General features: G+C 50.9%; 1 protein-coding gene across 1 annotated transcript in view; it reads left to right on the top strand.

Annotated features, from left to right (window-relative positions):
* The window catches only part of KDM5A (lysine demethylase 5A), an 84,798-nt gene that overhangs the window by 44,718 nt on the left and 18,235 nt on the right, over positions 1-21,845 (top strand). Inside the window, 9 exon segments of the mRNA XM_040436417.1 lie at positions 1,786-1,905; positions 2,088-2,282; positions 2,364-2,545; positions 3,731-3,855; positions 11,344-11,494; positions 12,988-13,105; positions 14,407-14,762; positions 15,885-16,023; positions 16,104-16,283. Of these exon segments, the coding sequence (XP_040292351.1) occupies positions 1,786-1,905; positions 2,088-2,282; positions 2,364-2,545; positions 3,731-3,855; positions 11,344-11,494; positions 12,988-13,105; positions 14,407-14,762; positions 15,885-16,023; positions 16,104-16,283 (1,566 nt within the window).

The raw sequence follows: 21,845 nt of genomic DNA, 5'->3' as shown, positions 1-21,845 counted from the left end.
TTTTTGCCTTTTCAGGACGGAGATAATACCGCAGCATGCTGCGGTTTTATCTCCTTCCAAAATTCTGGAACACTTGCCGGAATGCCGTATCTGGGATTTTTTCCCATTGAAATTAATTAATGCCGGATCTGGCCCCGAGTGTTCCAGCAAAACGAATCAGTTTTTGCGGTCTGCTTATGGTCAGACCGCAAAAAATGTAAAAAAAATAAGTGCCGGATCAGTTTCTCCGGATGACACTGGAGAGACAGATCCGGCATTTCAATGCATTAGTCAGACGGATCAGGATCCTGATCCGTCTGACAAATGCCATCAGTTTGCATACGTTTTGACAGATCCGGCAGGCAGTTCCGGCGATGGAACTTCCTGCTGAAATCCTCTGCCGCAAGTGTGAAAGTACCCTAAGACAGTAACGTGGCTCTCCAGCATTCTAATACAGTTTTACACACACAACCCATTCTGAGCAGCAAAACAATAATTCACTACCATACATCAGCCCAAACGCATGTTAGCTAGTGGCCAAATGATTTGTGCTTTTGCCTCCCCTAAAATATTACCTTCCCCCACCCACCATCACTGATGCAGATTTGTTTCCATTACAGCTCTACTACAGTTGTGTATACACCTTAGACCATGTATCTGTATAGATACAGATACAGCTCTGCTACATCTGTCTTTCCCAGTCCCCTCTAGCACTGTGGCTGACTAGTTTCCTATACAGCTCTGCTACATCTGTCTTCCTCTCCACTACCAGCACTGTAGCTGACCAGCTTCATAAACAGCTCTGCTACATCTGCCACTAAATAAAATGGTCCTCCAGTGTCCCTCCACTAAATAAACTTGTCCCCATTGTCCCTCCGCTAAATAAACTTGTCCCTCTGCTAAATAAACTTGTCCCCCAGCGTCCCTCCGCTAAATAAACTTGTCCCCCAGCGTCCCTCCGCTAAATAAACTTGTCCCCCAGCGTCCCTCCGCTAAATAAACTTGTCCCCCAGCGTCCCTCCGCTAAATAAACTTGTCCCCCAGCGTCCCTCCGCTAAATAAACTTGTCCCCCAGCGTCCCTCCGCTAAATAAACTTGTCCCCCAGCGTCCCTCCGCTAAATAAACTTGTCCCCCAGCGTCCCTCCGCTAAATAAACTTGTCCCTCCACTCTCCTCCAATTGCTCCACTGCATACCCCCTCTATGCGCCACTCGATCCAGAGTCCGCGCTGCATACAAAGCATGCGTGGCTCTCTATCAGACGCGGCAGTGAAGAAAGACTATGTGTGCAGCAGCGTGTGTGTACTCGTCTGAATCTCCGGCTGCCTGGGTGAAAAGGGAGAGTGGTCTGCGCAAGCGCGGCCCATAGATGCGGCCATGGAGTGGTGCCCGTATCTATGGGTTGCCAAATGTCAACAGTGGGGTAAGAGGGAAGTGTATTTCTCTAAATGGGTGCATTATAAAAAATAGAAGCTATTTACAGAAATGATGTATGGCACCAGTGTAAACTTTTAAAAGATGATCTTTCAGATGGGAATACCCTTTTAAGTTAGTTTGTGGGAACTACCTTTCTACTGCATCATAATAGTATGTTGCAGAGGGGAACTATAAACCAGCATATACTTATGGCATACAGAAGTTTCCCACGATTCATCACTCGGTCATCATACCCAGTATGAATTAGGCTGTACGATCAGAAGTACTAGAGAAAGCCCTAATAACTGTACTGTAAGTGTATGGGGGAAAATGGCAAAGTCACACTATATAGTACCATATCACTGACCAGGATTTGATTTTCTATTTCCAGGTTTACAGGACAAATCAATGTGCGGGGGAGTTTGTGGTCACTTTCCCCCGTGCATATCACTCCGGCTTCAACCAAGGTTACAACTTTGCAGAGGCTGTTAACTTCTGCACTGCTGACTGGGTAGGTATGACAGTATTTCTCTGCCAAGCTACTTCATTTATGGCGTGCAGGTTTTTTATTTTGGAATGAACAGTATTGCCCAGCATTGTTTTATTTAATAGCATTTTCCCCTGTTCTCGGCATGTGTGCAATTTCTGTATATGTAACATTTAAAATTTAATTTTTTCTATTCTTTCTGCTAGCTTCCCATTGGACGTCAGTGTGTCAGTCATTACCGGAGACTGAGACGGCACTGTGTATTTTCCCACGAAGAGCTGATCTTCAAAATGGCTACAGACCCAGAGTGCTTGGATGTTGGCTTGGCTGCTGCAGTATGCAAAGAGATGAGTACGATGATTGAGGAGGAGAGCAGATTACGGGAGAATGCCATACAGATGGTAAGTACTAACGTCTTTGTTTTCTTCGGGCTTCTTTTTTGTCTGTTTGCCAGATCTGATAGCTTTTTGTGTGTTTTTTAGGGGATCCAGCAGTCAGAAGAAGAAGTCTTTGAGCTTGTCCCAGATGATGAGAGACAGTGTGCCTCCTGCAGAACCACCTGTTTCCTCTCTGCTCTGACTTGCAATTGCAACTCAGATCGACTTGTCTGCCTGCATCATCTAGAGGACCTGTGTATGTGCCCTACGCAGAACAAGTGTCTCAGGTGAGGATTCGGGAGTAAAGGTGTTACTCCCGTGAACAATAAACTTTTCATATACCCATGATCCAATGACATCTTGAATGACCAGGGTATTTCAGTCCTCAAGCTGACCATACACGCTCAATAACTTTCTCCCGACTTTGTTCCTGGCTGACCCATAACTAGGGTTGTTTCGATACCAAAATTTTTATTCGATTTCGATACCATAAAAAAGTATTGCGATACTCGATACCATTCTATACCACACCAAAAAAGCAGCGTGCATTCTGCATTTTATGGAACATCTGGCTCATAATAACAGTCTGATCCTGTTTTTTGGGCGGACAAGGTGACCAAAAAATGGGGAGTCGCTGTTTTTAAAAAAAAAAAAAAATTCTGTTACGGTGTTCACCGCATAGAGATATTTTAATAGTTCGCTCTTTTTTGGGCGTGGCGATATGTAATATGTTTATTTATATATTTTATATGTAAAATTTGGAAAGGGGGTGATTTTAAACTTAATATTTTGGTGTTAATATCTGCGGATAGCAGCGTCCTGTCATAGAGGTCGGGTGCCGGCTATGTGATTCTGCCGCCAGCACCCGCCACCTATATTTATATTAATGGGTGAGTTATCATCATTGATGGAGCAGTGGCCACAGTATCTGCCCCCCTCTTTTCTTATTGGCAGCAGCGGCACAGGGGGGAGGGAAGGAGAGACTCGTGTGCCATGTTCTTTGATACTAGGCTGCGCAGTAAATGTCAAATCCTGGTATCGAATGAATCGATACCGTTACAAAAGTATCGATAATTTGATACCTGCTACAACCCTACCCATAACATGTATGTGTGTTATCTGGGGAGAGAAGAGAAAGCCACTGCCAGTCACCTCTAGAGACTAGTCACTTTGCTAAGACCCAGCAGCTGTGCCATGCTTGTGGGGTTCTGGGACTGGAGGGGAAATCCTATGATTGCTTGGCTCAGTAGATGCAACAACATTGCCACTGCTGCTGTTCACTACATCACACTCATTGAGCACTATGTAGACTGAAAAAAAGGGAGACCACTGTGAAAATACTATGGGCAATTTTAAAGGTGTTAAATTACATTTCACGTGTTAAGGGAACACTTTAGACATCTAATATTACTGAGAATTCAGCCCATCCATTCCCCAGAGAGCTGGATAACTGTTCTACTTTCCTTCCCTAGGTACCGATATTCACTTGAAGATTTTCCTACTCTGCTGTACGGAGTGAAGTTACGTGCCCAGTCATATGATACATGGGTCAGCCGGGTAACAGAAGCACTGACAGCCAGCCTGAATCACAAAAAAGGTGAGTCTGTGCATTCTGAAATGAACATTTACAAGGGCTCCAAGGCCTTAGAAATGCCAATAAAAGATACAGTGCAATAAAAGATAAGAAGTGTAAAGTTGTTTTCCAGGTTCCTTTTGGAACCTCTGGTCACCAAAGTGCATGAAGGATTGAGCGGTGGCTTTATATCTGCTGTCTGTAGCCTCCTTGAGTTGGCTGTATTTCCCATTTGTTTCCTATTGCTGTTTAGTGGGAAACTGGGTTGTAGTGCCACCTTCTTCCTTGGGATCGCTTTTTTTTTTTTTTAAAGTTTTCACTCTGTTGACTTAGGACCTTTTGAGGACTCAAATGTAAATATCTCCATGATGCCATTTTGCATAAAAAATGTTCTCTGAGCTGTTAATTCTATATTTTCCTGGTCTATGAGCCATTGCACAGGGCAATGTATGGGGATGAACAGATTCAGATTGCCCAATCTTCCTGTTTTTTTTTTTTTTGTTTTTTTTTGTTCTTGCATAATATTGTGATTTAAATGAGTTTTCTGGTAATTAATTATATTTTTTGTAATGCCTGCCTCTTGAAACGTAATATTCATATTTACCTGTTTCCACACCGTTCTGGTCCTCCGCTTTCTCAGTCTCCGCCTTCTCAGCAGATTTCTGCTCCTGCCCATACCCCCAGAGGATTACGGTACTAACTCCTGACATTAGCACATGGGTACCCTGTACCCAAGTACCATGCCAGGGTTAGCTGAGCGGAGCGGGGTCCTGCTCCTGCCTGCTTCGCTCAGCTAATCCTGTCATGGTACATGAGTACAGGGTACCAATGTGCTAATGTCAGGAGTTAGTAATCCTCAAGGGGGTACGGGCAGGAGCAGTAATATGCGCTCCTGCCCGTACTCTCAGCTCTGCTGCGGCCACAATTATGAATTTCACACTCCGTACACAGAGAACTGAGTTTTAAGCACACAGTGAATGGTGCGCTTTAAGGAGGAAAAAAGTATAATAAAAATACCAAATTAATAAATAAAGTATATTAGAAAAAGTTTTTTCTCGTGCATGGCATTGGGGGACACAGCACCATGGGTATATGCCCAGCTGCCACTAGGAGGCTGACACTAGAAACAAAAAAGTGTTGGCTCCGCCCAGGTGGGCTATACCCCTCTGCAAGAGCAGAGATACACCAGTCTAGTTCTAGTGTCCGTAGGAGGCAGACATGACCTGTTTTGCAGGTCATCCTGCTAATTTTATTTTTTTTATTTTATTCTATTTTTTCTACAGGTTTCTTCCGGACGCAGGGGTGGCTCCATCGTGTTCCACTTTAGTTGCCCCCCTGCGGGCGCGTACTCAGGTACCCGGCAGCCGCCCAGTCCCCACTTATCTGCTTCCGCAGCGGAATTCCGGCGGACCCACGGCTCCCGTGTTGAGTCCGCCGAGGGGGTGGTCATTGCTGCGCCTGAAAACGTCGGAAGGTGAGTATGGCAGTATCCTGTACTCCCCACCCTCACCCCCACCACCAACCACCTCTTGTCCTGGCCCCCTTTTTAGTTTAGGGAGGCTGGTGGCTCTAGGGGGCACTGCACGCTTGCCTGGGCATCCTTTTTGCGGGGGGGAAACTTCCTTTTGGACACCCTCGTTTCTAGGGCCTGGCCCTTTTAAGACGGACGATTCTGTTCTTTCGGCTCCTTCCCGTACCTATGTGTTTCCTCCGGCTTAATACCTGGCCTTCCGGGCCCCCGCACTCCCAGAGAATCGGTGCTGCGTCCCCGCTTCGGCTGCTGCCTCCGGGCGTTACCGCGATCGCGGGCGTCCGTTTCCGGCAGCATTTTTCTACTCGAGGCCCCGGCTTTTCTCCAGCCTAGGCCGCAGGTCACGTGGGGCGGAGCTCCGTCTCCGCCTTCTACCTTCCCGGGTTTTTTTTTCTTTTTTCTCCTCCCTCCCCTCTGTGGGCGGTGCCCTGGGAGCCGCGTCTTTTCCTACCAATCCAGCACCAGCGCGGGCTGCTGGGGGGGCGTGTCTTTCTCGACTACCGGCTCCTGTCCTGCCTGCAGCTGTCGCATCTTGCTCTCCTGCGACCCGGCTCTCTGGACGTGCTTCTGTGGGACACAGCACCTTGGGTCTGGTAGGCAGCCTCTGGCTGACTCTTTTTTGCTTTGCAGGCTCCTCCATCGCCCTCATGTCTTCTTCTGGTCGGGCCCCCACTCCCCCTGCCGCCATTTCCACTCATTACGCCTGTTCCGTGTGTAATAGGAAGTTCCCATGCGGTCAGTCTTCCTCTCTCTGCGTGCAGTGCCTTCCCCCCAGGCCCACCCAGTCCGCCCCTGCGGCCCCCTCTTTGTCGGTCCTTCCGGAATGGGTTGCTACCCTGTCCCAGGCCATAGGTAACCTTGCCAGCCTCTCCCAATCCCTAGCGCAGTCCTTGGACCGTCTGCCCGCTCAGATTGCGGCCGCCTCGGGCAGGGACCCCCCCGCCAGGGATGTCCGTTCCCGCTCTGGTACGAGGTCCGGCAAGCGACCTCGCACAGCCTCGGCTGGGTCCCATTCTTCCTCAGCTACCCCGGATCACTCCCCGGTTAGGTCTGAGTCGGGCGAAATTTCTTCTTCAGCCGCTTCCGCCGTTCCTGGGGACTCCTCCGCTTCTGATTCTGAATCAGAGCGGTGCTCGGCGATGTCTGCGGCCATTCAGGACCTCATCAAAGCCGTCCGTGACGCGCTCCATGTGCAGGACGTTCCCTCCTCCTCCTCCCTGGAGTCGGTGTCCTTCCGCCGGGCTAGGCGTTCCACTGTGGTCTTCCCGAATCACGAGGATCTGGACGCACTTCTGGCTAAGGAGTGGCGTCATCCTGATCGGCGCCTTCATCTTACCAAGGCCTCTGACGTCCCCTATCCTTTTTCTGAGGAATCTGTCAATACTTGGACGGTTCCTCCTCAGGTAGACCCTCAGGTTGCTCGCCTGGCAAAGGCTACTACCCTTCCCCTGGCTGACGCGGCTTCCTTGTCGGATCCCGCTGACAAACGGGTCGACTCTTTGGCCAAGTCTGTTTTCATCGCAGCGGGTGCCGCCATCCGTCCTGCGTTTGCCGCCTCCTGGGTGGCTAAGGCCTGCGCTATCTGGGCAAAACAGCTTGTTCGCGCTTTACCCCCAGATTCTGATCAAGGGGAACTGGCAGTGCTTGCCTCTCAAATTTATCAGGCGTCCAAATTTCTTTGCGATGCCTCTATGGAATCGGCCCGCCGATCCGGCCGTGCGGCCGCTAACTCTGTGGCCATTCGCCGCACCATCTGGGTTCGTTCTTGGGCGGCAGATGCCGCCTCCAAGAAGGCTCTGATTTCCCTTCCCTTTCTCGGCGGGAAGCTCTTTGGGAAGCGTTTGGAGGAGCTCATCTCGGAGGCCACTGGCGGTAAGAGCTCTCTTCTTCCCCAGAACCAGCCTCGCCGCCGTCGCTTTCCTGGGTCGTCCTCTCGGGCGCAGTCCTTTCGGGCCCCCCCTGCCCGATCTGACAAGAAGGCCTCCAGGCCTTCCTTTAAGACCAAGCCCTCCTGGCATGCCAAGCCCAAACCTGCTCGCCCCCAGTCCACTAAACCTCCTTCCGCATGACTCCGTCAAGGTGGGAGGGCGTCTGCTCGCCTTTCAGGACGTCTGGCAAGCAAGTGTAGAAGACGCTTGGGTTCTGGAGGTAGTCTCCTCCGGATACAGGATCGAATTTTCCGATCTTCCGCCGGGACGGTTCTTCCTGACGTCGCCCCCCAGGTCCCCCTCCGGGGCAGAAGATTTTTTTCAGGCCGTTCGTTCCCTTCGCTCTCTAGGGGTCATCGTTCCGGTTCCAGAGTCAGAACGCTTTCGGGGGTTCTATTCGAATCTGTTCACGGTTCCCAAAAAGGACGGTTCGCTCCGTCCTATACTGGACCTGAAGGCGCTGAACCGCTTTGTCCGGGTCCGTCACTTTCGTATGGAATCCCTCCGGTCGGTGATCGCCTCCTTGGAGTCGGACGAGTTCCTGTCGTCCATCGACATTCAGGACGCCTATCTCCACGTCCCCATTGCCCTCTCCCACCAAAGGTTCCTTCGCTTCGCGGTAGGTTCTCTTCATTTCCAATTCGTAGCCCTGCCCTTCGGCCTGGCCTCTGCTCCGAGGGTCTTCACCAAGGTGTTGGCGCCTCTCATGGCCCTTCTACGTGCCAGGGGGGTCGCCTTGATACCTTACCTGGACGATCTTCTGATTCGGGCCCCGTCGTTGGAGGACAACCTGTCCAGCCTGCACATCACCCTCTCAGCTCTTGACCAGTTCGGGTGGCTCGTCAACCACTCCAAGTCCTCTCTCGTCCCATGCCAGAGGATGCCCTTCCTGGGCATGATTTTCGACACTCGCCTCGGGCGGGTGTTTCTCCCCTCAGAGAAGATTGCCTCCCTTCAGGCGGGGGTGACGCTTCTCCGCGGCCCGTCCACCCTGACTATCAGGACGTGTATGCGCGTCCTGGGGAGGATGGTGGCTTCCTTCGAAGCCATTCCCTATTCCCAATTCCACTCCCGGGACCTTCAGTTGTTTCTTCTATCCAGGTGGGACAAGTCCCTGGCAGGTCTCGATCGCCTGGTTCGTCTCCCTCTCCAGCTTCGCCAGGACCTTTCCTGGTGGCTGCTTCCTCGGACGGTGTCCCTGGGCCGTTCCTTTCTTCCCCCCAGTTGGCGGGTGGTCACGACGGACGCCAGCCTCTCGGGTTGGGGAGCGGTCCTCGACTCTCTCACAGTCCAGGGTCTTTGGTCTGCTCAGGAGTCCTCCCTGCAGATAAATGTACTCGAGCTCAGGGCAATTTTCCTGGCACTGTCTCACTGGACCCCACGTCTTCGCGGTCTCCCGGTCCGGGTTCAAACAGACAATTCCACCGCCGTGGCTTATCTGAACCACCAAGGGGGCACCAGGAGCGTGATGGCCTTGCAGGAAGCCTCCCATATCCTGCGCTGGGCGGAGAACCACGTTCCCGTCCTCTCCGCGGTGCACATTCCCGGGGTCGACAATTGGGCGGCAGACTTCCTCAGTCGTCAGCTAGTCGACCCGGGCGAATGGTCTCTTCACCCAGAGGTGTTCCTCCAACTTTGTCACCGATGGGGAACTCCGGACGTGGATCTTTTCGCGTCACGTCTCAACCACAGGATCCCGCGCTATGTCGCGCGGTCCAGAGACCCTCAGGCTTTCGCGGTAGACGCCCTAGTTCTGCCTTGGTCTCAGTTCAACCTTCTGTACCTGTTCCCCCCCCCCATTCCCCTCCTGCCCCGAGTGCTCAAGCGTCTCAAGGCAGCCCGGGTTTCGGCAATCCTGGTGGCTCCGGATTGGCCCCGCAGGGCGTGGTACGCAGATCTAGTGTTTCTGCTCGCCGACGCCCCGTGGCGACTTCCTCTGCGCCACGACCTCCTTTCTCAGGGTCCTCTGTACCACCCGAATTTACTTCAGCTTCGTTTGACGGCGTGGCCGTTGAGACCGCGGTCTTGAAGTCCCGTGGCCTCTCGGATTCTGTCATTCAGACGATGCTTCACGCTCGCAAACCCCAGTCAGCCCGTATTTACTACCGGACCTGGAGAGCGTATTTTGCCTGGTGCGAGTCTGGGCGTTTCCGCCCTCTCCTTTTCTCCGTCCCCAACGTTCTGGCCTTCCTTCAGGCCGGTTTTGAGAAGGGTCTTCGCCTGGCTTCTCTCAGAGGACAGATTTCGGCCCTCTCAGTCCTTTTCCAACGTCCCGTGGCCTCGCGGGCTCAGGTTAGGACTTTCCTACAGGGTGTCGCTCGCCGAGCCCCTCCCTTTCGTTTTCCAGTGGAGCCGTGGGACCTGAATCTCGTCCTTGGCGCCCTTCAGTCTTCTCCCTTCGAACCTTTGGCAGAGATTTCTCTGTCGTTTGTCTCGTTCAAGGTGGCCTTCTTAGTTGCAGTCACCTCCATCCGCCGGGTTTCCGAACTGGCGGCGCTTTCTTGCCGTTCGCCTTTCCTGGTTTTTCATCAGGACAAGGTGGTGTTGCGTCCCGTTCCCTCCTTTCTTCCAAAGGTGGTTTCCTCGTTTCATATCAATGAAGAGATCGTCCTTCCCTCTTTCTGCCCTAATCCTTCTCACCCTAGGGAGAAATCCCTCCATTGCCTTGATGTTGTTCGGGCCCTTCGCCTGTACCTTCGTCTCACGGAACCTTTCCGTCGTTCGGATTCCCTTTTCGTGGTCCCGGCGGGTCCTCGTAGGGGTTTGCCTGCCTCCAAGGCCACCATCTCTCGCTGGGTTCGGCCTATATCGCAAAGGGCCGTGCTCCCCCTTCCAGGTTGACCGCTCATTCGACTAGGGCAGTTGGGGCTTCCTGGGCGGTGCGTCATCAGGCATCTGCTTCCCAGGTCTGCCGGGCCGCCACCTGGGCGTCAGTTCACACTTTCTCTAAGTTTTACCACATTCATTCTCTGGCTTCCGCTGACGCTAGCCTGGGGCGCAAGGTTCTGCAAGCAGCTGTGCTTTAGATTGGCGACATGGCGTTCTTCTTCCCTCCTCAGGGACTGCTTTGGGACGTCCCATGGTGCTGTGTCCCCCAATGCCATGCACGAGAAAAATGGACTTTTTGTACTCACCGTAAAATCCTTTTCTCGTAGTAGGCATTGGGGGACACAGATCCCTCCCATTTTCTTACTGAGTTTCTTCTTGTTGTGGTCCCGGCGATTGGTGGTCGTTGGGTTTCCCCAGTTGAAGACTTGTTGGCGTTCAGTTTTCTGTTTGTTCAGGTGTATGGCGTTCCTACTGCTTTTGTACCGACTGGTGTATCTCTGCTCTTGCAGAGGGGTATAGCCCACCTGGGCGGAGCCAACACTTTTGTTTCTAGTGTCAGCCTCCTAGTGGCAGCTGGGCATATACCCATGGTGCTGTGTCCCCCAATGCCTACTACGAGAAAAGGATTTTACGGTGAGTACAAAAAATCCATTTATTGGGGCATTAGGGACCTTATATAAAAATTTGTTATGATGGTTTAGTTACTCTTTAAAGATGTTCCATTTTAATCCTTCCTCATAGAGGAAAAAAAAAGGGAAACCAGCATTCCGTCACAGTTCTGTAATTTTGGACGGTAACAGAAATCCTGCCTGCAGGACGCAATGCTGATTTCCGTTTTTTTTATTTTATTTAAGTCTATTGACTTAAATTAAGATTTAAACGGAATCTCTTTAAAGTGTTCTGTTTGACTTTCCGTTATAGCCATTCCATTATTTTCATCACATTTGAACGGAATGCTATAACAGAAAGGGAAACACTGATGTGAACTCCCCCTTTACGTGGGCATTGTCACATGCACAGCTCCAGATAACGACTGGCTTCAGCAGTGATGTGGTCACAAGCAGCACGTCACCACTGAAGCCGGGTACCAGAAGACGGAGGCAGCGGAGGGAGTGTGGAGAAAGTAAGTATAAATGTTTTTCGTGAAGCAGACTCCAGGCATCACATAAAATATAATTATTACAGGAAAACCCCTTTAATAAAAAGCTCTGATCTGATTTGTAGACATCATTGAGTTGAAGGTCATGCTGGAGGATGCAGAGGACAGGAAGTTCCCAGAAAATGAGCTCTACCGAAGGCTCAGAGATGCAGTAAAAGAGGCTGAAACGTGTTCATCCGTTGCTCAGCTGCTTTTAACAAAAAAGCAGAAACACAGGTGAGATCTTTTATTTCTGTCCAAGTCCTATTTGGCAACATTTAGCAGCTACGGCTGTCGGAACATGCTGGGAGTTGTAATCTTCCAACCGCTGGAGAGGTACATGTTGCAGAGCACTGTGAAAGAATAGCACAACATGCATCACTATCTTCTAGTCAAAATGACAGACACCACATTAGGACTCATGATGGATTACTTTTAATTTTTAAATTACATTCCGCGCTACCAAACATACAGAAGAATACAACACCACATAGCTTTTACATCCAGAGATGTCTCCATTCGGACCAGACTGCCATGATGATTTCTTTCATCCATGTCTTGTCTCTGCAGAGTTTGATGCATACACATCTTGGTTTCCTACTTTTCCATCATCCTCCTCCACCTTCTAAACACCCCATTCTGACACCTCCAATGATGTGCCCACATACTGAAAATATTAGCATCACATTGATAGTGCCGTCTTCAATAATTATTGCCACACAGTGTTTTCTGAAAAATAATTGCACCCTGCACATTGGCCTTGACAGTAACAGTGTCGTAAACATAGAGTCCCCCAAAAATAATTGTGAGTAGCTAATAGTGTCCCAGGGTCCCCTTCACAGTAATAGTGCTCCCAAAAGTCCCACCAATAGTAATAATTCTCTACCAAAGTTCCCTTAATAATTGTACCCCCAACAGTGCCCCTAATAGTAATAATGTCCCCCATTGTGCCTAAGAAGTAAGTGCCCATAGTAGTAAAATTGTTCCCCATAGTCCCCAATAGTAATAAAGCCCACCATAATTCCCCAGTAATATGATTTTAATTTATAGGATTTACCTGTATGATATTCCTAATAGCTACTCCTGCGTTTCAACCTCCTAATAGAAGTAGAGCCTACCATAATGTCCCCAGAAGTAATAAAGACTGTCTATAGTGTCCCCAGAAGTAATAAAGACTGTCTATAGTCCCCCAGTAGTAATAAAATCCCAATAATCTAATAACACATGCTCCTTTATAGTGCTGTTTGTAGTATTAATGTCCCCAGTAGTTCTGCCCCAGTTATAATAATGACCCCCCTGATAGTACCCTAATAGTGCCCATTGCCCTAGTAGTATTGCCCCAGTTTATAATACTGACCTCCCCAGTGGCCCAATAGTGCTGCCCCAAGTACTCACCTTGATGCCGCTGTCTGCGAAGCCGTGCAGGACACAGGCCTCTTCCAGCCTGCACCCTGAACTGCTTGCAGCCCGGGTCAGGTTGACAAAGTCATCATGTCGGCCTCTGGTAGGCTGCAGGCTGTGAGCAGTGGGGCAGGGAGATATCAGCTCCTGTGCCCTGCCTGCAGCATTCTACTCTATCCCTTTCTTGAAGTCCTGGCAACCAGCAATGAAACATTGCTAGCTTCTAGGGCAGTGCCGCGTACCCCCTCAACCCTTGGTGCTGTGTACTGCTCTAGATGCTGCTTTTCTTTAATATTACAATTTTGTTCACTTTTCACTTGTTCTGACAGTAAGCTGAGCCAGGACTCTGGGAAGACTCGTACTAAACTCACTATGGAAGAACTCAAAGCCTTTGTCCATCAGCTGTTCAGCCTGCCTTGCATCGTCACACAGGCCCGGCAGGTTAAGGTTAGTTTTTTTGTTTTTGTTTTTTTTACATCGCAAGATTAATGGTTCTCTATTTAGTTGACTGAAGAACATTCCTTTAAAGAAATTGATCTCCTATCCATAGGATATTGGTTGTGTCTGACCTCCGAATAAAATGGAGCAGCTGGTCGAATATGTGTACTGATGCTTTATCTGTATGGGACTGCCAAAGATCTCCCGCCAGGCCCATAACGAATGAATGGTGCAGCAGTGCGCATGCTTGAGCAGCCACTCTGTTCATTTCAGGAATGCAAAGCCCCCTTTCTCTTGATTGCATAGGTCCCAGCATATAGACCCCAACCAGTCAAATAGTTATGTCTTACCCCCCACTGAGCGAACACCTATTTCCCATTCTGTGGATACGGGATAGTTACTTCTAACCGAAATACCTTTTTAACGTGCCATATTTTAAATGTACTTTCTATGCCGAGATATGATTGCTTGACCTTACAGGACAACCCCCTAAGGCTGCATTATTAAAGGGTATCTGTCAGCAGATTTGTACGTATAAAACTGGCAGACCTGTTACATGTGCTCTTGGCAGCTGAAGGCCTCTGTGTTTGTCCCATGGTCATATGTGCCCGCAGTGGTGAGAAAGACTATGTCTTGTCTTCAGGATTTCCTTAGTATTGAGCAGGTGACACAATTAGTGTCAGTGCATCAGGACTTACCACATGCATTCATTCTGTGGGATACTCTCAATTCTTGGTGGACTGGCGTTGAGGAACACTGAGCCCCTATTTCCAATATGGGCATTGCTATTACACCTAGAGGCTCCGTGCTGTCTGCAACAGTTACGTCCTCTGCACTTTGATTTACATGGTCAGGTAGTGAAAACATCATGGCGTCTGGCCTTATCAATCAAATTTCAGAGGACGTGGCATTTGCAGAAAAAGCGGAGCCTCTAGCCCCCATTGCTTCTCGAGGCTCATTTGAATATATTAAAACATTTTCTCTGCAAAGTGGGCACAAGTGAACATGGGACCAACACGGATGCCTTTAGCTGCCAAGCGCACATGCAACAAGTCAGCCAGTTTCATTGGTAATAATCTGCTGACAGATGCCCTTTAAGAGCTTATGAGAAAAATTGGAGGTGGACAGTTTTTGAACAGAATCTCTTAGTAGTGCAGCCTCAGGCTATGGAACTGTACATTCACGTGGTCTGCTATCAGAAAAAAGTAGGTCTCTTCTAAATGTGGTGTCTCAAGTTCTAGAACTTGAACTGTTGTGTGGGCAAAAGCTAAAATTTAATCTCAAGAGTTGTTTATGTGCTTTTTACATAGAATTTGCTGGATGATGTGGAGGAGTTCCATGAGCGTGCACAGGAGGCAATGTCTGATGAAATTCCAGATTCCAGCAAGCTACAAGCTCTCATTGATATGGGATCCAACTTGTATGTGGAGCTCCCAGAGCTACCTCGATTAAAACAAGAGCTGCTTCAGGCACGGTGGTTGGACGAGGTGCGCGGGACTCTGTCTGACCCCCATAAGGTCACTTTGGATGTGATGAAGAAGTTGATAGATTCAGGGGTGGGTTTGGCTCCTCATCATGCTGTAGAGAAAGCAATGGCTGAACTTCAGGAACTGCTGACAGTGTCCGAGAGGTGGGAAGAGAAAGCCAAATCCTGTCTCCATGCTAGGTAAGTGACAATAAAATGGGTTTATTGGAATGTGTTGCATGCTGGTGGAAAAGCGGTTAAAGGGGTTGTTTCACTTGAGACTTTAGTGGCATATCGCTATCTCCAGAACAGCCTTTTATTCATTTCTATAGCACTGCCGAAAATAGCCGAGCCATTTGTTTCGGCTATCTCCAGCAGTCCAATAGAAGTAAATAGAGCAGTGGCTGTGCTTGCATGGTGCACTCACCATTCATTTATATGGAACTTTCGAAAACAGGAGAGCTCACTCGCTCGGCTGTTTTTGGAACTCCAATAGAAATTAATGAAGAGCATGCTGCTCTTGTGCTCATTCTGGAGATAGATTCGAGTTCCAGCTCTGGAAACTGAACCTGTCTGAAATTGGTGGCATATCCTAACGATATGCCACCAATGTCTCAGATGAGACCACCCCTTTAAAGCCATCTTTGGATTTAGTTTGCAGATTATTAGCAGATACTAATATAACCTTGTGGTGTTGATCTTCTTTCTCAGGAATCTGAATCCCTTGCTTCACTGTTTATCTTTTTAATACATTTCAGACTAGGTGTAGGTTGGCGTCTGCGTCTTATTTAGAGGCTACCGACTGTCCTAAATGAATAAATGGCCTGGTGTTTTAACTTTAAAGGGGTATTCTGGTTGTTAGAAGTTATCCCCTATCCACAGGATTGGGATAACCATCAGATCAGTGGGGGGTACTACCGCTGGGTTCTCCACTATTCACGAGAACGGGGGACCCGTGCCCCTTGCTGCCCCCTGAAATGAATGCAACAGTTGGTCAGGCATGCGTGTGGCCGCTCCATTCATCTCTATGGGAGTTCCGTGGAGTACAGTGCTCGGCTATCTCCTGAACTCTGAAATTAATAGAACGGGCATGTGCGAGCGGCTGCTCCTTTTATTCCAGAGGGCTGCAGGGGTATGCTCATGGGGGTCCCAGAGGTCGGACCCCCACCGATCTGATAGTTATCACTTATCCTGTGGAGAAGGGATAACCTCTAACAATCAGAATACCCCTTTAACTTGTCATTAAGCAAGCATAGGTGCATCGTATTTGCAGGCATATACCTGTAACATTTGAAACATAATATTCACTTCTGTCGCTCCTAGGCCACAGCACAGTGTATCCAGTCTTGAAAGTATTCTAGCAGAGGCGAAGAACATCCAGGCTTATCTGCCCAATGTGTTGGCACTAAAGGAAGCTCTGCAGAGAGCTAAGGACTGGACCTCAAAAGTTGAAGCCATTCAGGTAGCTTGTTACCAACCACATTTGCCTTTATTGTAATTCATATACTTGATATATCAGTATTTGCGTCTGTCCCCTTGCAGAATGGCAGTCACTATGCATACCTGGAGCACCTGGAGTGCTTGCTGAGCAAGGGCCGCCCTATTCCTGTGCGTCTAGATGCCCTTCCACAATTAGAGTCTCAGGTTGCAGCGGCCCGAACTTGGAGGGAGCGCACTGGTAGGACTTTCCTGAAGAAGAACTCAAGCTACACATTACTACAGGTGAGAAAACATTTCTAAAAATTGGAATATTGTGCAAAGTTCATTTATTTCAGTAATGCAACTTAAAAGGTAAAACTAATATATGAGAGACTCATTAGCGAGATTTTTCAAGCCTTTATTTGTTATAATTAGAATGATTATTGCTTACAACTTATGAAAACCCAAAAGTCACAATTTTGAGGTACCCTTTGCTCAGGGCATATGGATTCATTAGCTGACTAGAGTGTGACACTTTGAGCCTAGAATATTGAACCTTTTCACAAAATTCTAATTTTAAGCTGCATTAATGCAACTCCTTTTAAGTTGCATTACTGAAATAAATGAACTTTTGCACGATATTCTTATTTTCTCGCTCATATCATTGGGGGACACAGGACCGTGGGTATAGCTTGCTGCTGCCACTAGGAGGTGACACTAGGCTGAAAACTGTTAGCTCCCCCCTGCCAGCTATACCCCCTCCAGCCTGGAGAGAGCATATCAGATTTCTCGCCCAGTTTCCTTGGGGGACACAGAAGACCTTGGGTATAGCTCATCTCCATAGGAGGCGTGACACTAAGTGAAAACTGTTAAGCCCCTGCTCCACAGCTATACCCTCAGCCTGGAGAGAGAGACTGCCAGTTTTTGCTTAGTGTCCAAGGAGGCAAGACACTCCCTGCTCTGCAGGGCTGTTTTCTCCTTGTCTAAATTTTATATTTTTACTTTTTTCTTTTTTGTTCCAGATCATCAGGGACAACAGAGACGCACTAGACCTCTCTGTTCTCCCGGGGTTGAGCTGCGCCAGTGCCGGTCACCCGCACTGCTGCCTCCCCCACAGAAGACAAGGTGGATCAGGGCAGCCCAGCTCCCCTACATCCCGCCAGCGCAAGGGTCGCCCGCACGCCAAGTCCCTCTTCCAGCGTCCTGCCACTACGGTGCCAGTAGCTGAAGGGGCGACCCTGCTGGAATGGACCGAGGGTGAAGACGGCTGTGGTAAGAGAGAGGCTTCTCCAGCCCTACGTCCCCCACCCTGGTCTCCTGCGTGCCTGACCCCCATACTGGGCCTCTGGACCCTTCCCCAATGCTGGACCTAGGCTGGCCCCTGGGGTGCCGCAGAGCGACAATCTGCTCCCTGCCTCCCCCCCCCCCTTTCCTGGCCCCCATAGGACATGCAGCTAGCACAGCTAGCTGCAGAAGCTGCTCCTCTATCCGCACGGGCACCCGGTCTCTGGGTCCCCCCATCTCCTTACCGGAGGGTTGCTCAAGGCCTGAGGCTGTGGAGCAAGGCCTCGCCTCCGGCCAGCATTAACATTCCGGTGCGGCCGGGCGCCGCAAAAATTTTAGCCCAGGCTCCGCGGCCTGCTAGGCCGCCATTCCGGGCCCTGACTCTTCCGGCCGGCGGGGTGGGCTCCCGCGGCCGGCGAGCCGCCATTCAGGGCCCCTGACTCTTCCGGCCGGCGGGGTGGGCTCCCGCGGCCGGCATTGGGCTTGACTGCGGCCCCAGCAGGCCCCGTCCGACCGTCGGTGCCGGTCGGAGGGGCTCCGCAAATTTTGTCCCAGGCTTCGCGGCCTGCTGGGCCGCAATTCCGACCGGCCCGCGGGGTGGGCACCCGCGGCCGGTTTGAAGCGCATTCCGCCTCAGGTCCCGGCAGTACATAAGGGCCGGGCGCCGCAAATTTAGTCCCCGGCTTCGCGGCCTACTAGGCCGCAAAATTCCGGCCTCTGGTGGAGGGGGCGGGAACTTCTCCAGGCGCGAATTCTTCCCGCCGGGAGGTTCCTCCGCCCCCAGGGGATCGCAGCGCCGCCCTCCAGGCCGGATCCCTGTTAACCCTTTGGGTACAGGCCGGCTCCCAATGGGCCTGTATGGTTGGGCCCCCTTTTTCCTGACTCGCAGACTATCTGTGCCCCTATATGGTGGCTCCCCTTTAGCCTCAGAGAGGCTGTGTTTAAAATATATAAATGAAAAAAATAAATAAAAAAATATGAATAATAGATAACTGATTTCTATTGGACTGCGCAGGACGCTGCAGCCTCATCAGTAGTGCTGCATGACCTCTTTCCACAGGCGGCATGGTGTTGCGCTCCCAGCCTGCGTCGCTGCTAGGACATTTCCCCTTTTAGGAGGTTTTTTCTTGCTCTCTTCCAGGATACGGTGCTGGCCAAGTGCATGCGGCCCTTCCATAGGCAGCATTCATCATCTCTCCAGTTATGGTGCCTGCCATGTGCACCCCCCCCCCTCCTAGGCGGGATACTGCACTCTCCCTGGCTGCCGGCTGGCCATGTGCATGACCCCCTTCTTAGGCGGAATACTGCACCTTCACCGGATACGGTGCTGGCCATGTGCACGACCCCCTTCCATAGGCGGAACGCTGCACTCTCTCTGGATTTGCTGCCGACCATGTGCGTGACCCCCTTCCATGGGCGGAACGCAGCACTCACTGGATTCGCTGCCCGCCATGTGCGTGACCCCCTTCTCTAGGCGGAACGCTGCACTCTTACTGGATCTGTTGCCGATCATGTGCGTGACCCCCTTTTTAGGCGGAATACTGCACTCTCACCGGATACGGTACTGGCTATGTGCACGACCCCCTTCCATAGGCGGAATGCTGCATTCTCACTGATGTGCTATGATGTACTTATGTACTATGTTACTATGCTGCACTCTCACTGGTTTCGCTGCCGGCCATAGGCATGACCCCCTTTCATAGGCGGTATGCTGCACTCTCATTGGATTCGCTGCCGGCCTTGGATATGCCTCCTTCCCTCAGGCAGCATACATACATCCCTCTGTCTGTGGTTGTTTTCTCGCAGGTACGTTGCTTGCCATGTGCATGTACCCCATACATGGCAGGGTGCTTGCACTCTCGCTGGATCCGCTGTCGGCCATATGCATGACCCCTCTTCCGTGGGCGGTGTATGCACTCTCGCTGGATTCGCTGCCAGCAAGGGGCATGCCTTCCTTCCTCAGGCGACATACACACATTCTCTCTGACTGTGTTTGTCTCTCGCCGGTACGTTGCTGGCCATGTGTATGACTCCCATACATGGCGGGGTGCTCGCACTCTCCCTGGATGAGATGCTGGCCATGTGCATTACCCCCCCTTTTTCTGGGCGGCATGCTACACTCTCACCCGATACATTGCTGGCCATGAGAATGGCCCTCTAACATGGGTGGAACGCTTGCACTTCCATTGGATACGGTGCTGGCCTTGTGCGTGACCACCCCTCATTCCATGGGCAGAATTTGGCACGCTCATGAGATTCACGGCTGTCCTTGTATGGCTGTGCTCGACTTGTACATGTCCCCCTTCATTGGCAGAGTAGTTGCACTCTCGCTGAGTTCAGTGTTGGGTGTATTATTGCACACTCACTTAATGCTAGGATAACCCTGTGCATGTTCCCCTTTCACTAGGTGGACCTCCTGCGTTCCTGCTGGATTATAGGGTATGTCCTGCTTCTCTGAAGTAGGTACGGCCTTAGGCATCACTCCCTTTTGGGACGGGCCTTTGCACTCTTGCCGACTGCAGTTTGCCAGGTACAATTTCCCCCCTTTCGGGGCGGACTGATTGCGTTCCATCGCATGCTATACTAGGCTTGTGCATAACTCCCTTTCAGGTTGCACTTTGCAATTCTGTACATGCTGTGGCGAGCCCCCTTTTTCGCTGAGTAACCTTTTTGCAGTGAGCGGAAGTTCTTGTTTGGGCCGTGTATGCCTTCTCCTCCTGTAGGGGGGTTGGCCTTCTCACTGCTTACGGGGCTCCTTGTACGTATGCCTCACCTGCTTCCTGCGGCATACTTTTGTTTTCTTGGGATTCAATGCTTGCCGCAAGCCTTGCACTCGTCTCTAAGGAGTTCATTCTGTCCACCTGACCCGGACAGGCTCTATTGCTCTCTGCTGCACCGAGCTGGGTGGTACTCATTAATTTAGTTGGCCTTTCATCCCAGGGAGTGTTCATGGGTCCTAGATGCGTGCCCATTCGTCCTTCCGCGGCATTGCTTCCCTGCGCTAGTGGTCACATGGTCGAGAGTGCTGTTGTCTGCAGCGCCCCTCGAATTCTTCGTTGGCTCTGGCAGGACTGCGGTTCCCTTGCCTGCTGCAATTTCCTCCTTTTCGGATGCAGTGTGGTATGAGTCCTTCCTCTTGGCGCCTCTACGCTTCAGTCTGATCTGCTACCAGGTTCGGGAAGCTCTTCTCAGGAAGGTCACCCAACTTCTCTTGGGTGCTCGATTACCCAGGTCCGGAGGACCTCCGCCTTGGGTTCTTCAGGGTATTCGCCTTCTGCGATGCGGTGAACCGGGCGTCTCACAGTGTAGCGGGGTTCTGCTTTTGAGCTGTCCTATGGCTTCCCTGTTGCCCACTCCTCCTCCTTTCGGTTGGAGGGTGTTATGCCGGCCTCTGTCTCGACTACCTTATCTCGCCGGCTCTGTTTGGCCCCCGCTCGGTACAGATCACTCCGATGTGGCTTCTGCCCCGCCAGACTTCAGAGGCTGTTCTTTCTCTGTCATCCCCTTTGGGGAGAGCATGGTTGTTCATGTGGATGGTTCCGGTGTTCCTTTTGGCCTGGTACTGTCTCCCTTGTTCACACTGGCTGTATTAGCTGTGTGCCTATTTACCGAGTCTACCGCGTTCTGTCCTCCCGCTGAGTGCAGATTGCGTGGTCCATTCTAAGACAATGGTCCTGCTGTAGACTTACCTTCTCGGTAACTTGGGGGGACTACCTTTCGATCCAGATTGTCCTTTGATCTCCCACACCGGGACTGTACAACGTGGCTACATCAGCATGGACTTTAGCCTGTCTTGTCCTGGCATCTGGCGGATCCTTTGGTTCCTTTCCGTCTGTCCTTCTGCTCCCCCACTCGGGTGGATACGGGACAACGTTGCTCGAGGGCCGACGGGACCAGTTTTTGTCGACCCTTCTGCCCGTGTTACTGGTCTGCGCCTGATCACATTGGGTTTTCGCCCGCTTGCCAGGCGACTGCAGCGGGTTCGCTACTGTCCGCTCCTGGCTGTGTTTCGTCCAGGATCTGTCGTAAGACTTAGGGTTTTTTGTCTGGGGTTCTGTGGGAAGCTGTGCATTCCCCACTCTGAATTTCTCTCCCCATGGTTCTGTCTTTTTTTCCAGTCCGGCCTGGACCTGGGACTGGGACTCCTTTACTTGAGGTGTCAAGTGTCGGCGCTGTTCTTCCTCTTCCAGCGTTGCCCGGCCCTCTGGGCCTGTCAAGACCTTCTTCCTCGGAGTGGCTCTTTGGTTCCTCTGTACTGTCCTTCGGTACCGCCCTGGGGACTACATACTGAGCTCTCGGCGCTCCAATCTTGTCCTTGGAGCCGTTACAGAAGTTCTCTCTACCCCTTCTGTCCTGTACGGTTGTGTTTCCGTATCAGTCGTGTCTCTGATGGGTGCCTGAATGGCCCCTTTTTGTTCCGAGCCTTCTGTCTTTTCCCAGGACAGGGCTGTTCTACATCCCGTTTCTTCCTTCCTTCCTTCCCTTTGAAGGTGGTGTTTGCCTTTCGCTTCAACACTTCACCGATTTGGACGTTGTTTGGGCCTTGCCGTTTTTACTTGGAGATCTCCGACTCTTGTCGAT

This window comes from Bufo bufo, chromosome 1 (genome assembly GCF_905171765.1).
Source record: "Bufo bufo chromosome 1, aBufBuf1.1, whole genome shotgun sequence".
NCBI lineage: Eukaryota > Metazoa > Chordata > Amphibia > Anura > Bufonidae > Bufo > Bufo bufo.
The sequence above is the reverse complement of the archived record's forward strand: the minus strand, read 5'-3'. Positions and strand labels throughout refer to the sequence as shown.